This window comes from Lithobates pipiens, unplaced genomic scaffold (genome assembly GCF_037356315.1).
Source record: "Lithobates pipiens isolate NorthernLeopardFrog02 unplaced genomic scaffold, aLitPip1_a1.2 Scaffold_23, whole genome shotgun sequence".
Taxonomy (NCBI): Eukaryota; Metazoa; Chordata; class Amphibia; order Anura; family Ranidae; genus Lithobates; species Lithobates pipiens.
Window position 1 is genome coordinate 140,190,959 of NW_027507785.1, and position 16,118 is coordinate 140,207,076.

Consider the following 16,118-nt stretch of genomic DNA (forward strand, 5'->3'; position numbering starts at 1 on the left):
CCACAAAAAGATTCTTGCAAAAATATCTTATGGTATTTGTCCGAGTCTGGGAAAATTCCCAATAGGCATTGTTTAGGGCACAATGTCAAAGGTGATCCCATTTCATCATGGATAAATTGTACTATGTGGGACCAGTAATGTTGGATCTCTGGACATGACCACAAGATATGAAAAAAAGTGCTTTGGGGGGCTATTGCATCTGGGACAGAGGGGATTACAGTTGGGTTTGTATTTGGCTATTTGTCTTGGTGTCAGGTAAGTTCTGTGTAGGATGTATAGTTGTGTAAGACAGTCAGAGAGCTTGGCTGAAACCTTTTTTCTACCCTCCAGTGCATCCTCCCATTCATCGTCCTCCAGCTGTCCCACATCTCCGGCCCAGCACCCCCTAAATCTAGATGTCTGGGCTACCGCTGGGGGTCTAATTAGAAGGGTATAGAAGCTGAAAGGTATCTGACCCCGTAATTGAGCCACAGTGTGTAATCAGGTAACATCTGTAATTTGCGTAACCCGGAATTGTCCCATAGTAGTGTGTGTGAGTGTGACGCAGGAAGCTTCAGTTTGTTTCTAACTAACTCCCAAACTCTGCAGTGGTGGTAAAGCAGTCCTTTGCGATTTTCCAGGGGCCCTACTGTAGCGTTATCCCTAAATATAATCTGGAATGGATGAATAAACGCACGGCCACTCGTGGGGCATATAAGCGTTAGGTACCGGTCTTTGTCCTGTTTATCTAGATGGTAAAAGTGGTAAATTTGTGCCGCCAAATAGTACAAATTAAAGTCTGGTAGGGCGGCTCCCCCCAGATCCCCAGGGCTTTTCAGCACTTGCCATGAGAGTTTGTGGTGACTAGAGCCCCAGACGGAGGCGTTAAGCAGGGCTTCAATGGATTTGAACAATCTAAGGGGCAGGTAAGTGGGAGCATGCCAAAAGACATACAGGAATCCAGGGAGGAGGATCATTTTTATCAAATTTATGCGGCCCATTACTCCCAATGGGAGTTTGGCCCATGTCCGAATCTTGGCTTTCATATTCACTATCAGGGGTTTTATGTTTAGTCTGACGTAGTATTCTGGGGATCGAGTAATTGTGACACCTAGGTATTTTATTGCACTGACCATGAGAAGCTGAGTGGAAGCTTGGAGCTCCGATGGAGCACCTATGTCTATAGGCAGTATCTGGGATTTCTCTCAATTCATTTTAAGCCCGGAATACATACCGAATGTCTGAATCGTTTCAAGAGCTGCCTGGAGAGAGGGGCCTGTGTCTGCCAAGTATAACAGCATGTCATCCGCATATAGGCTGATCCTCTCTTCCAGGGCCCCACACCAAGGGATCAGATATTCTCCCACTGACCAAGATCCTGGCACAAGGGGCACTGTACAGGAGACAAATCCACTTAATAAAGGGAGGACCGAAGCCAAAGCGTTGCAGGCATCCCCAGAGGTACCTCCATTCCACTCAATCGAACTCTTTGGCCGCGTCAAGGAACACCACCGCTCTGGATCCCATTTGATCGTGATGTGCTTGCAAATTCATGTGGAGCCTTCTCAAGTTAAAGGCTGTATTCATAGTGGGCATAAACCCTGTCTGATCAGGGTGGATAAGTCCGTGGGATGACTGCGTTTAGACGGATCCCCAACACCTTGGCCAGGATCTTGATGTCAAGTTGGAGTAGGGAAAAGGGGCGGTATGACTCAGGAGTTCCAAATTCTTCACAGGTTTGGGGATAAGCACAATATATGCTTCACACATAGAGGGAGGTAAGGTTTCAGATTTGAATATGTATTGGAAGAGCTCCTGGAGCCTAGGTGTTAGGGCTTCGGCGTATGTAGTGTAGAATTCAAGAGAAAGACCATCTGAACCAAGTGCCTTTGATGTGTTCAGTAGGTACATAGCCTCTGCAATGTCTTTAATAATGATGGGGGCCTCCAATAGCTCCACCTAAGTTTGTGTGAGTGTGGGTAGATATAAGTCTCTTAAAAGCATATCTGCCTGCGTAAAGAGACCACAGTTGGAGGTCTGTGGTCCAGATGAGCAAAATAAGCCAAGAGGCGGCCGGCACGTTCTCCGCATTCATGCGTCCTCTGTTTGATATAAAAAATATTTATTTCTGCTTTTTCAAAGTGTAGGCCGTTTACCACCCTAGACTGCAGTGTGAGACAGTCTGCTGTAATAGGGGAGGGATTACTGATGAACTCACGTTTGGCAGGGGTCAGTTTTCGTTCCGCTTGTAACAGTGCCCGTGATGATGTCTTTCTGTATCGGGATATCTTTTGCACTAAGTAAAGTCTGGCATGGGCCTTAAACAAGTCCCACACTACCGCGAATGGGGCTGTGTTGCGGTTTACTTGGAAAAATAATTCCCATTCTAAACCTGCCTCATCCAGTCCAGGAGTCACACCCAGCCAGAAGAGGTTAAGTTTCCAGGTGTAGGATGCAGGTGGGCCCTCGAGCCTAAGCTCTATCCAGTAAGGAGCATGGTCGGATAATATGCGGGGGTTAAATCCATTCTCTCCCAGATTGGAGAGGAGAGTGCGGGATATAAATATAAAATCAATGTGCGACATAGTGGTATGTGACGTGGAAAAGCATGAGTATTGCCTATCTGTGGGGAATTTGTGTCTCCAAGTACCTACCAGGGCGAGATCCAGAAAAAATTTACCAAACCTGGTGTGCCCGGGGTTCTGTGTGGCCAGGGGGGTCAGTGTGAGCCAATCCATCTCCTTGTGCGCTATATTGTTAAAGTCCCCCATCCACACCACCGCAACAGTGGGGAATTGGGACATAAACGCTAATCCCTCGTTCAGGACTGTGAATTGAAAGGGAGGCGGTATGTATATTGCCAGCAGTAGCAGCTCCAGGCCATTTATCCTAGCATGTAAAAACAGGTATCTACCCTGGGGATCAGACTTAAGCAGCAAGAGCAAGAACTGTGCGGATTTCACCACTAGGAGCGCTACTCCTCTGGAGTTGGTAGAGTATGGGGCCTGATACACCCAGCCCACCCAGGGTTTTTTAAGAGCCATCATGAGCTGGCCTGTCAGATGTGTCTCCACCAATACCACTATGTCCGCTTTTTGTGCTTTGAGGTGAGATAGGACTGCACTGACAGCAAGATTACATAACAGTGCTTAAAGGATTTACACCCCCCCCCCCCCCCGCCCTCTAGCTCCCCGCAGATCATGAGCATATAGCAGGTCACCCTCTTGCATATCATCTTCATCCACCGTTTATCTCCTGTATCTTTACACATTAAACACCAGCGTTTTAAAACAACAGTCTAGAGAACATACACCAAGTTGGCCGGCACGGCCCCATCCTGACCAGTGAGCTAGGGTGACAAGCCAGCGCCGGCCGGCTCAGGGAAACCAACCTTGTATAGTAGAGCCATTATATATTAAAACTAGTGGGGTGATTAATCGCTGCAAAACAGACAGCAGCAAGAGGGGTATGGCCCCTGGGTATATCCACTGAAAGTCTGGTAAAAAAAAAAAAGCATGCAGCATGGATTCAAATGTACTGTACACACCCTGGGTGCCATGTTGAATTCGAGCCTGCTGTGATATAGGGGACTAGGGGGCTTAGTATGCAGGCATTTTCTATCCATAAGTATGAAACGGGCTAGAAGCCAGTCCGGACGCAGAGACAAGAAGAGGGGGGTGGGGGGAGAGAGAGAAGAAAGGGGAGGGTGGAGGACAGGTGGAACACAGGACAGGGGACTCCTATGGAATGCAGGATGGGGGAGAGGGGTAGGAGCAGAGTCCATTAGCAGGATACAGTCCCAGCCCAGGCCCGAGCAATACCTGTGGTAAGCCGTTTGAGGGGAACGATGCACAGTACCTTTCAGTGGGTCAGTTCATCTCCCCAGCCGGGAAGGCATGGTTGTGGTGATGTTTCTTCGCATGTTCCACGCTGTGTAGCCAACAGGGCTCCATAGCGGTGCAATGGGGTCTCAGGCTGCGTCTCATGACGGTGCTGCTCTGCTCTCCAGCCATGCAAACACTGCCTCCGGGGTGTCAAAGAAGTGAACCCTGTCGACTCACACCACCCGAAGCCTATCCGGGAAAAGCATGGCATACGAGTAGTGGCATACTCTCAGTTGCCGCTTGGCTTCATTGAAGAGCGCTCGTTTCCGCCGAAAAGTCTGGAAAGACCCTGATTTTAGTATTCTTGTAAGGGATGTTTCCCTTCAATCTCGTTAGACGGAGAACTGCGCAAATTCAGGATCTTGGCAATAAATGTCCTGGGTGGTGCACCTTGCGGAGGGGGTCTGGCCGATAGTCGGTAGGCCCTCTCCACAACAAAGGATGAGGAGAATTCCACCCGGCCAAAGGAGGTAATCAGCAGTTGCTCCAAAAACGTAGGGGGGGTCAGTCCCTTCCTCTCCCTCAGCTAAGCCAATAAAAAGAGCAGGTTGCACCTTCCTAGGCGATTATCCGTATCGTCTTGTTTTACCCTGACTGCTGACAGTTGGTGTTACAGGCGCTCAGCGGTGGTTTGCAGCGGCGGCAGTTCGTCTTCCACGTGGCTGATATGGGTCTCTGTCTCTGTAACCCTCTATCTGAGCTTCTGCATATCCTGCCGGAGCAAGGATGCATCCAATTTTACCTCCTCAATTTTGCCCATCAGTGCGCTCTTACAGTCCGATATAGCCTCCAACACTCCGGCGTTTAGGTCAGCCGCGGAGGAAGAGGGGGAGCCGGCGCCATCTTCGGTCATGATGTCCTTCCCCATGTGACAGTATTTGGCCAGTTTAGCGGCGGCTTCCAGCTTCAATTTCGACGGGGACATGACCTCCGCGGATGCAGGATGTTAGGTAGTCCGTGTCAGTGCAATTTAGCAGCAATGACCGCCCCAGGATAGTCGTTGTCAGATGTATAGCAAGCAAAGCTCTCATTCAATGCTCCTCACGCCATGCCAGTCCAGGCCACGCTCCCGGCATGAACTATACATTAATATGCTATTGCTACTCCTATGTGCACTTACGTGTAGTACGATAGTACTACAGCATACATTAGCTACATACAGTATGCGGAAGTGTTTAGAAGCAGTACAGGAACTCCCTGTTAGCTGCTGAACAAAACAGAGTTGGCCTGAATGCTTCTCTCCTCTTTTCAGTAGAAACCTTAATTTTTATCAATGAATAAAGGGCCTCCTCTCATTGGCCAAGGTGAAAATTATCATGTTATTCACGAATCGCTTCCACCTCAGCCAATCAGAAGAATCCTTATATTCATGGATAGAAATAAGAAACTTCTCCTGAATGGCGTATCAGCATTCAAGCCAACTATTTCCAGCAGCAGACTGAAAGTTGTCTGTAATGAAGCCAAACACAGCGCTGCACACTGTATGTAGCTAATGGTATTAAAGTATGGAACAGAGCACACAGTGGCTGCATAGTTATATTGTAATGGAAATAGTTAATTTGGGCCAGCTTAGCCCGAATTACCTACTCAAATTCAAATGAAAGCTGGAACTCTTTTTTTAAAATTCCCCCAAAAGCATGAAGTCAGCCTTACATGCTTCTGTATGCTACCAGGAATAGTGGTCAATAGTAGCTTAACCTCACAGATATATCTTTGTCGTCCCCCCCCCCCCCCCCCCCCCCAAGGAAATCTAGCCTTGCAACTCTTTTTTCTTTCCTGGCTACGTTTTTTTTTTCTAAATGACACTGCATTGGTCACAGCAATCTTTTTTTTTTCAATTGCACACAATGCTCAGGATTGTCTTCACCCACAGATATCAAATCTTGTTTGCTAGGCATTAGATGTTTTATTTTCATGCAAGCATTTTAAATGGATCATTAAATTTTATTGAAAATAACCAGTTCTTGACCAGCTGCTGCAGTTATACTGCGGCAGGATGGCTCCCCTGGGCAAGCCGTCGTAGCTGTACATCGGGCCTTTAAGACGCTGTAGCCTGCAGCGCGTCCCCAGACGAGATGACCGCCGGGCACCCACGATCGCCGGTGACAGAGCAAGAACTGGGATCTGTGTGTGTAAACACATAAATCCCAGTTCTGTCAGGGGAGAGGTGACTGATCGGTCTCCTCCTCCCCTAGTCAGTAACCCCCCCCCCAGTTAGAACACACCTAGAGAACAGAGTTAACCCCTTCCAGTGACATTTATACAGTAATAAGTGCATTTTTACAGCACTGATTGTTGTATAAATGTCACTGGTTCCAAAAATGTGTCAAAAGTGTCTGATTTGTCCACCGCAAAATATTGCAGTACCGCTAAAAATCACAAATCACCACCATTACCAATAGAAAAAAATAATCATAAAAATACCATAAATCTATCCCCTATTTTGTAGACACAATAACTTTTGCACAAACCAATCAATATACACTTTTTGCGATTTTTTTATACCAAAAATATGTAGAATACATATCAGTGTAAACTGAAGAAAAAAATGTTTTTTTTTTTACATTTTAGATATTTATTATAGTTAAAAAAAAAAAAAAAATATTATATATATATATATATATATATATATATATATATATATATATATTTTTTTTTTTCAATTTGTCGCTCTTCTTTTTTTTATAGCTCAAAAAATAAAAACTGCAGGGGTGATCAAAATATCACCAAAAGAAAGCTCTATTTGTGTGTGTGGGGGGGGGGACACGGACATCAATTTTGATTGGGTACAGCGTTGCCCGACCGTGCAATTGTCAGTTTGTAAGTGACACAGTGCCGTAGCGCAAAGAATGGCCTGGTCAGGAAGGGGGTAAATTCTTCCAGGACTGAAGTGGTTAAAATGTTAAGGATTTCCATAATCCTAATGTGCAACCAACCCCAATTGTAAAAAAGTTGGGACGCTGTGTAAAATCTATATAAAAACAGATTTGCAAATCTCATAAACCCATATGCTTTTAACAATAGAAAACATATCAAATATTTAACATCTTGCCGATCGCTCAACGTACATTTACTGCAGGGTGGTGGCTCCTCTGTGCAGAATCAAGTACAGGTACGCGATTCTGCACTTCTGGGTCTGGAGCGCACGCACATGCACCGCCAGCAACCCGCTACTTCTGTGATTGGACACAGCGAGAGCCAATCAGCGAGTCTGGCGATCATTCGGGAGAAAAGCAAAATGGCAGTCTGCCTATGTAAACAAGGCCGATCGCTGTTCTGTCAGTAGGGAAGGTAGTGGTCTTGTGTACACTCCCTTCATTAATACCGCGACAATGCATATTTTTAGTACTGATCACAGTATTAGTGTCACTTAGTGTCAGATTTGTCCGCAGTCCTGCTAGAAGTCTCTGATTGGCACCATTACTAGTTTTAAAAAAAAAATGCCATTAATATATACCATCGTTTGTAGATGCTATAACGCTATTTTGCGCAAACCAATCAATATACGCTTATTGCGATTTTTTTTACCCAAAATATGTAGCAGAGTACATATTGGCCTACATTGATGAAGATTTTTTTATGTTTTTTATTGGATTTTTTTTATAGCAAGAAGTAAAAATAGTGTTTTTTTCAAAATTGTCTTTTTTTTGCTGATAGCACAAAAATAAAAACCGCAAAAGTAGCAAAAGAAAGCTCTATTTGTGGGAAAAAAATTACATCAGTTTTATTTGGGTACAGTGTTGCACGGCTGTGCAATTGTCAGTTAAAGTAACACAGTGCCATATCGCAAAAAATGGCCTGGTCTTGAAGGCGGGTAAATCTTCTGGAGCTGAAGTGGTTAAACTGAGAAAATGCACCATTTTAAGAAAAAAATAAGGCAATGTTAAAATTGATGACAGCAACACGTCTCTAAAAAGTTAGGACAGGGCAACAAAAAGCTGGCAAAGTAAATGTTACTAACAAGGAAGAGCTGGATGAACATTTTGCAAACACTTAGGCTATTATCTAACTGGTTATTGATTCCCTATAAAAAAAAAAAACATCTTAGAGTCAGAGTGTCCCAGAAGTAAAGATGGGCAGAGGTTCACCAATCTGTTTAAAATTTGTCAAACTATTTCAGAATAATGTTCCTCAACATAAAATTGCAAAGACTTTAATCATATCATCATCCAAACTACATAACATCGTCACTAGATTCCAAGAATCTGGAGACATATCTGCACAAGGGACAAGGTGGAAAGGTAATACTAGATGCTTGTGATCTTTGGGCCCTCAGACGGCAGTGCATTAAAAACATATATGAACCGGTAGTTTGCTGTGCAAAAATGCAAGGTAAAGCTCCATTATGCAATTGTTCTGTGGTAAAACAAGTCAAAAATTTAAATTTTGGCAACCATGGGCGCTGCATCCTCCGGACTAAAGAGCAGAAGGACCTTCTGGCTTGTTATCAGTGCTTATTTCAAAAGCCTGCATCTCTGATGGTATGGAGGTGCATTAGTGCATATAGAATAGGCATTGCACATCTGGAAGGGCACCATCAATACTGAAAGATATATTTTAGAGCAACATACGCTCCCATGCAGAAGTCTTTTTTCAGGGAAGACCTTGTATATATTAGCAGAACAATGAGAAATGGCATAGACGACCCAGGATGCTGAGCAGTTAGAATCTTGTATCAGGCAAGAATGGGACAACATTCATCTCCCAAAACCAGAAAATGGTCTCCTACATTCCCAGGTTTACAGAATGTTGTTAAAAGAAGAGGGGATGCTACACCATAGTAAACATGGCCCTATCCCAACTTTTTTGAGACATGCTGCTACCATTCATTTTAAAAATTACTTTTTTTTTTTCTTAAAATTGTACATTTTCTCAATTTTAACATTTGATGTGTTTTTTATTATCTATTGTGAATTAAATACGAGTTTAAAGTTGAAACTTTTAATAAACATATTTTTCAAAAAAAAATAAAAAATACGAGTTTAAAGGATTTTCAAATCCTAGCATTCTGTCTGTATGTAGATTTTACCCAGAATCCCAACTTTTTTGGAATTGGGTTGTACAAGGCAGGGACTCGATTGTGTTGTAGATTTAATTTGCCACAACGTGTCTCACTGTTATAGAAGAATATGATGTCACCTTACAACTTTAAAAATGTAATTTATTTACAATCAAGTAGAATTAAAAAAAAAATTTGAAAAATAAGGAGGTACTTAAACATTTTGCTTAACTATGATTTGTGGTGCAGTCAGCAATTTGAATTAGGCAATGTAAGCATCCTGAAAAAGAAGAAGTTAGTGACCACCAAATTAAGGCTTCTTGCACCATGTTGCTGCTAATGCAACTCAGGACAACTTGCCTTTATAGGTGATCCAAAAAGCACATAAGGACTCTTACTTGTCTAGCAGCGAAGGTTTGGGGGTTGAGGCCCGAACCGATAGCCCCCAGGCCCACGGAAGGGAGCGAGGAGCTGGAGGGAGATAGCTTGTAGCTGGGGGAGGGAGAAAAGGGAGAGCATGGAGCCTCGTCCCCAAGGCACCCGTCTTGATTGGAGAAAGGCAAAGTCAGCTAAAGCCAGTCAGTGGGTGTTGGTTAGTGATGCAGCAGAAGGCAAAAGAAAAGGAGAGACAGAAAGAAATTCTATTGAATGCAAATAAAAGATGTATCAGTGATCTAATCAAGCTTAGGAACTCACCATATTCATTCATATTTTAAAGTAAGTTTGCAAAAAAAAAAAACATAAAAAGATCACAGAGGATAGTCAATACCTTCAACCTGCTTAATTTAATTGTAACCAGTCATTGGGATTGAATATTAAAAAGGTACCATACACGGACCACTCATTGAAAGGAGACATGGGATCAAAGCTCTTTTGGCCCTACTTCTCCTGGGGATCACAGGAGTGCACTTTGTTCTATACTCCTGTGACCCATATTCAGTCGACAGCAGGCTAAAGCACACTGTTGGCTGACGTCAGTTAAGCGGTCCAGACTCGAGAGATCCCAACTTTATTGTCGAGGACCACCCAGATGCCCGACCGGCAGCTGGCTCAGCTTCTTGACACATTGTCAAGAGCCTGAGCCAGCCGCTAGCGTCCGCCCCCAGCCCAGGATGGAACTGAGCATTCAGTGGTCTTTGATCACTCAGTTCTTGGTGGAGAGATGGCGGGAACTGATGCTACATCCATCTAGGTGAGCATAACAGGTTTTTTTTCATCCTGCACTATTTTAAATTAGGACGTTTTAGACTTGATACTCAACCTGGGGAACTGGTGGAGACCATGCCCAGCCAATCTAAATACTCCTTGGCATTACACATACATGTGTGATCAGAATAATTCAGCTGTACAATGGCTGCAGATCCTTAATTTATAAAGCTGTGCTAATTTTTCAACAAAGGTGCCAAATATCCAGATTTTCTATAAAAGAGTTAAGTCTGGTAAAAGGCAAAATAAAGGTTTTAACCTGCATGAATACTCAAACATCATAAAAAAAAAATTTAACCTTTAAATAAAAATAAATTCTTTGCATTATTCAAAATGTTTTTGCATAAAAAATAAAAACTATCCATAATAATTAAAGTATAAAGGTTAACTATAAATATTCTTAAAAACATTCCTTTCCACATCCTCCTAACCTACATAGGCTGTATAAAAGAGATCTGCGTACATCCACCTCCTTTGTGTAAAGGGGAGCCGGAGCTGCTGGATTACATGACCAGACAGGATTAAATAAAAGGTACATACACAGACCTTTTGATACAGTTTATGCAGAGGTGGTGGTGATGGTGGGGAAACGGTTGGGGGGATGGAAGGGGAGTTTTTAAGAATAATTATGGTTAGCCTTAGCTTCCCCTTCAAATGAAAGTTTACAGATTTTGTTTACAGGCACTCTGGGTGAAAATCTAATGTCTATAGAGTAAGACACACAACTGCTGAACATTTAGTTTTCAAGGGAAATGCAGGTCAAACAAGTCAGTGACATTCTTCATTCCAATGCTCCTATTCCAAGGAAAGCAGAACAGGAAACATTTTGCTTCTCATCTGTCCAACAGCCTTCCAATTTCTATAAGTACCTTTAGATACAGTTTCTGCTTGTTTTTCCAAATCATAATAACCCCTTGCCGACCAGCTCACACATATTTACGTCGACAAAGTGGTTTGTTGGACGGCTGAGGGCCAGATGCGTGTGGTCGGCAGATGCACGAGCATCCCGAGCATGAGAGCCAGAACGGGGATTTGTAAACACAAAAATCCCTGTTCTTACAGAGGGCAAAAGAGACATCTGCAGTTTGTAGTAATTACGAATAGCGATATGTCTCTTCCCCCAGTCAGTCCGATCCCCCCACAGTAAGAAACGCTCACGAGGGAACACATTTAACCCCTTGATCACCCCCTAGTGCTAACCCCTTGCCAGTGACATTTACACAGTAATCAGTGCATTTTTATAGCTTATATCGCTAAAGATTGCAGACCACTGCCATTACTAGTAAAAAAATAAAAGAAAGAAAAAATACCATAAATCTTTCCCATATTTTGTAGATGCTATAACTTTTGCGCAAACCAATATATGCTTACTGCGATTTTTTTACCAAAAATATGTACGATACATATTGGCCTAAACTGATGAATAAATGTGTTTTTTAAAAACATTTTTGGGGATATTTATTATAGTAAAAAAATATGTTTTTTCCAGAATTTTAGCTTTTTTTTGTTTATAATGCAAAAAGTAAAAACCGCAGAGGTGATCAAATACCCTTTAAAAGAAAGCTCTATTTGTGGGGAAAAAAAAGGACATAAATTTTGTTTGGGTACAACGTTGCACTACCGCGCAATTGTCAGTTAACCCGACGCAGTGCCGTATTGCAAAAAATGGCCTGGTCATTAAAGTGGGGTACCCCCTAAAAAAAAAAATTAAAAGTCAGCAGCTACAAATACTGCAGCTGCTGGCTTTTAATAATCGGACACTTACCTGCCCCAGGGTCCAGCGATGCGGGGGAACGAAGCCCCCCCCTCGTTCCCCGCTCCGCTCGCGGCGCCGTCATGCATACTGTGGGCACCCGGCTGTGGCTTCACAGCCGGGCACCCATTGCGCATGCGCGAGCGGCGCAGGGCGCCGTGATACGCCGTACAGTCACCTGGGACACGTGACAGGTCCCAGGTGAATGTGCGGCGTGAGGGGAAGTGATGTCACCAGCCCGGGCAATGAAGAAGGCAGACTACGAAGGACCCCCTAGCAACCGGTATTTAGAGGTGAGTAAAACATTTTTTTTTTGCCAATTATTTATTTTTTTTTACGAATTTTAAGCAGCTTTTAATTTTTTGGTGGCAACACCACTTTAAGTCCCTTTCACACTAGTGCAACTTGTCCGAGACTTGGGACTGCAAAGTCACGACGTCGTACTCAGTGATTGCCAATGAGTACCATTCATATCAATGCAACTTCAGGTTGTACCAACTTGAAAATAGTCCCTGCGCTACTTTGGTGCGACTTTGATGCAAGTTGAGGTCCATAGACCTCAAGTTTACACAGGAATTCCCTGAAATTGCATCAAAATCGCGGCCACAAAATCGTGGGAAAATTGCACGACTTTCAAGTTGCGGCAGTGTGAAAGGGGCCTACGGGGGCAAATCTTCCAGTCTGTAATTGGTTAAAGTGCATTTAAACTTAAGGCCTAAATGTAATCTATTACAGCTCACCAGTCACTGGATGTTGTGCTGCATTCATTTTATTTTTACAGTTTTATTATCTAGTGATCCTACCAGCAAAACACTTATTGCAGTAGGGTGACTAGGCTTACTTACTGTACATGTCTAAGGATATGCGGTATTGTCACCCTAGTGTGTTACAGAATACCTCCCTCTCTCCATAACATGGGGGGGTTTGGTATTCACAGAAGTGAACTGGGGAAGAGTGATAACAATGCTCAATAGAACGCTGCTCATGATAGCACTGGATTTCTAGCAGGATCAACAGGCATTTTTTTATTTTTTTTTGCATTTATTAAACATTTATCAAACAGATATCACATACAATGAAGGTCTCTTATATGCTCCCTTTTGGCCTGGAAAATATACCATTGTAAGAATTTTGTTATATCTGTTTGAAACACACTCTTAGCCTTGGACAACAAAGATATATGTTGCTACCTTAAAGGATAAGTTTACCTTAAAACAAAAAAAGAAAAAAAAAAAAGAAAAAGGAAGACAAATGCATGTCTTTCTGCAGGTAAAAAAAAAAAAAATTGCAATTTTCTTTTTTATTATTGGAAGCCAATACCTGCAAGGTAAACATATCCTGACTAGAAGGGTGGGCAACACGGCAAACAAAACGACAACAGGCTAAGAAAAAATAAACAAGAGTATAAGACCCTGACTAGAAAGTGGCACGTAACACCTTACAGCCAAAGGTGGAATCAGTAAAGGCCTGAACACCCACCTGGTAAAACTTTGTAAACATGGACAAGGGGGCAATCTTATAAACCAGCAAAACAGATGCTTTATTCTGAAGAGGCCAAGAAACTTTGGCATCCCTAAATGGCGGCCCAGGTCCACGTCACTGTCCCATCTGGCCAGGGCCGGACTAGCCTAACAGGAAATTTACCGGTAGGCTGTCTGCCCTGGGTCCACTTTGAGCTGCAGCGCCCAGGGCCGATCCAAGTGCGGAGTTGTCCTCTCCCTCCCTCCACTTTTGTAATCACACACAGCGGGCATCTTCCGCTGTGTCATGGAGCTGGGGTCTGAACTGTTTTCCGTTGGCCGTTCATTTGAATGAGTGTTCCTTCTATCATGATCTAAGAGGCGGGCTTTTTTACAGTGAGTGGACGGCCACAGAACAGTTCAGACCCCAGCTCCATGACACAGCGGGAGATACCTGCTGTGTGTAATCAAGGCACTGGCAAGGCTGCAGATGAGCACAAGTGATGCCGCTTAGATGGGCACAGTCGAGGCCGCTAAGATGGGCAGTCGAGGCTGCATTTGATGGGCACAGTGATGCCGCATTTGATGGGCACAGTGAGGCTGCATTTGATGGGCACGGTGAGGCTGCATTGATCTCTTGTATCATGTCAGCAGTCTCTGACCATCTTCGGTACCATGTATGCAGTCTTTGACCATCTCCTGCATCAAGTCTGCAGTCTTTGACCATCTCCTGCATCATGTCCGCAGTCTCTGAGGGAGTCTGGAGAGGAGCCAAGAGTGGAAGTGCCTTCGGGATGTGGGTCATGGGAGAATTCAGACATGTATGGACAGAGGAGACTATAGAGAGTCTTTCAGGAGCTGTAATGTGAATAGGGAGGGCAGAGCTGTTTTTACTCTCGGTCTCTGCACCCTGCCCGAGCAAGGTAGGAGAGTGAAGGGGCAGAGCGGGGATGGGGGCAGAGTTTCAAGGGCCGTAATATGAAGGGGGGACAGAGGTGCAAGGGCTGTAATGTGAATGGGAGAGGGGGGGGGCGAGGGGGTGGGGGAGACAGACTTGCAGAGGCTGTAATGTAAATAAGGGGGGGCAGAGCTGCAGGGGAAGTAATATGAATGGGGCGATGGGGACGACAGAGCTGCAGTTGTTGTAATGTGAAGGGGGGGCACAAAGCTGCAAGGGCTTTAATATGAATGGGGGGGGTAGAGCTGCAGGGGCTGTAATGTGAATGGGGGGAGCAGAACTGCAGGGGTTGTGATGTGAATAGAGGGGGGGGGGGGAGAGACAGAGCCGCAAGGGCTGTAATGTGAATGGGAGGAAGACAGACTTGCAGGCGCTGTAATGTGAATAAGGGGGGGCAGAGCTGCATAGGCTGTAATGTGAATAAGAGGGGGCAGAGCTGCATAGGCTGTAATGTGAATAAGAGGGGGAACAGAGCTGCAGGGGCTGTAATATGAATGAGGGGGGACAGAGCTGCAAGGGCTGTAATGTGAACTGGGTGGGGGTCAGAGCTGCAGGGGCCATAGTGTGAATGGGGGAGGAGGGGAGAGCGCTGCAAAGGTTTAATGTAAATGGGGGGCAGAGCTGCAGGGGCAGTAATGTGAATGGGGGGCAGATCTGCAGGAGCAGTAATGTGAATGGGGGGGGCAGAGCTGCAGGGGCAGTAATGTAAATAGAGGGCAGAGCTGCAGGGGCTGTAATGTGAATGGGGGGCAGTAATGTGAATGGGGGGAACAGAGCTGCAGGAGTTATAATGTGAATGGGGTGGGAGGGCAGGGTTGAAAGGGCTGTAATGTGAATGGGGGGAACAGAGCGGCAAGGGCAGTAATGTAAATGTTGTGGTGGGACAGAGTAGCAGGGGCTGTGATGTGAATTGGGGGGGGGGGAGATGGACTTTCAGGGGCTGTTATGTGAATGAGGGGGGGAGACAGAGCCGCAAGGGATGTAATGTAAATGGGGGGAGGGGGGGCAGACTTGCAGGGGCTGTAATGTGAATGGGGAGGGGGGTCAGAGTTGCAAGGGATGTAATGTGAATGGGGTGGGGGAACAGAGTAGCAGGAGCTGTAATGTGAATGGGGTGGAGGCAGAGCTGCAGGGACAGTAATGTGGATGGGGGGGGGGGGGGAAGAGCTGTAATGTGAGTGTGGTGGGGGTTAGGCAGAGCTACAAGGGCTGTAATGTGAAGGGGCAGAGCTGCAGGGGATGTAATGTGAACGGGGGGCAGAGCTGCAGGGGCTGTTATGTGAAGGGGGGACAGAGCTGCAGGGGCTGTAATGTGAATGGGGGGGCAGAGCTGCAGGGGCTGTAATGTGAATGAGGGGGAGGGGACAGAGCTGCAAGGGCTGTAATGTGAATGGGGGGGGGGCAGAGCTGCAGGGGCGGTCATGTGAATGGGGGGGGGGGGCAGAGCTGCAATGTAAATGGGAGGGCAGAGCTACATGGGCTGTAATGTGAATGGGGAAGGGGGCAGAGCTGCAGGGGCTGTAATGTGAATGAGGGGGAGGGGACAGAGCTGCAAGGGCTGAAATGTGAATGGGGGGGGGCAGAGCTGCAGGGGCGGTCATGTGAAGGGGGGGGCAGAGTTGTAGGGGCTTGTAATGTGAATGGGGAAGGGGGCAGAGCCTGTAATGTGAATGCGGGGGCAGAGCTTCAATGGCTGTAAGGTGAATGGGAGTGGTGTAGGTGGGCAGAGGTGCAAGAGCTGTAATGTGAATATTGGGTATGGGGGGGGGGGGGGGGGGGGCAGGCAGAGCTGCAAGGGCTGAAGTGTAAATCTCTGCTGCCTGACTTTTTGTGCTTCCTTAAAGTTTGATGTAGGCCACAGCCCAGATGTTGTCTAACT

General features: G+C 45.3%; 1 protein-coding gene across 13 annotated transcripts in view; it reads right to left on the minus strand.

Annotated features, from left to right (window-relative positions):
• The window catches only part of TNRC6B (trinucleotide repeat containing adaptor 6B), a 1,034,757-nt gene that overhangs the window by 323,895 nt on the left and 694,744 nt on the right, over positions 1-16,118 (minus strand). For 10 of the 13 annotated variants that reach the window (XM_077452437.1, XM_077452434.1, XM_077452436.1 and 7 more), the window contains one exon: positions 9,261-9,431. The exons of the other annotated variants lie outside the window; for them this stretch is intronic. In XM_077452437.1, coding sequence (XP_077308563.1) covers positions 9,261-9,431 — 171 coding nt within the window. The remainder of the gene's footprint in view (positions 1-9,260; positions 9,432-16,118) is intronic. 13 annotated transcript variants of the gene reach the window in all.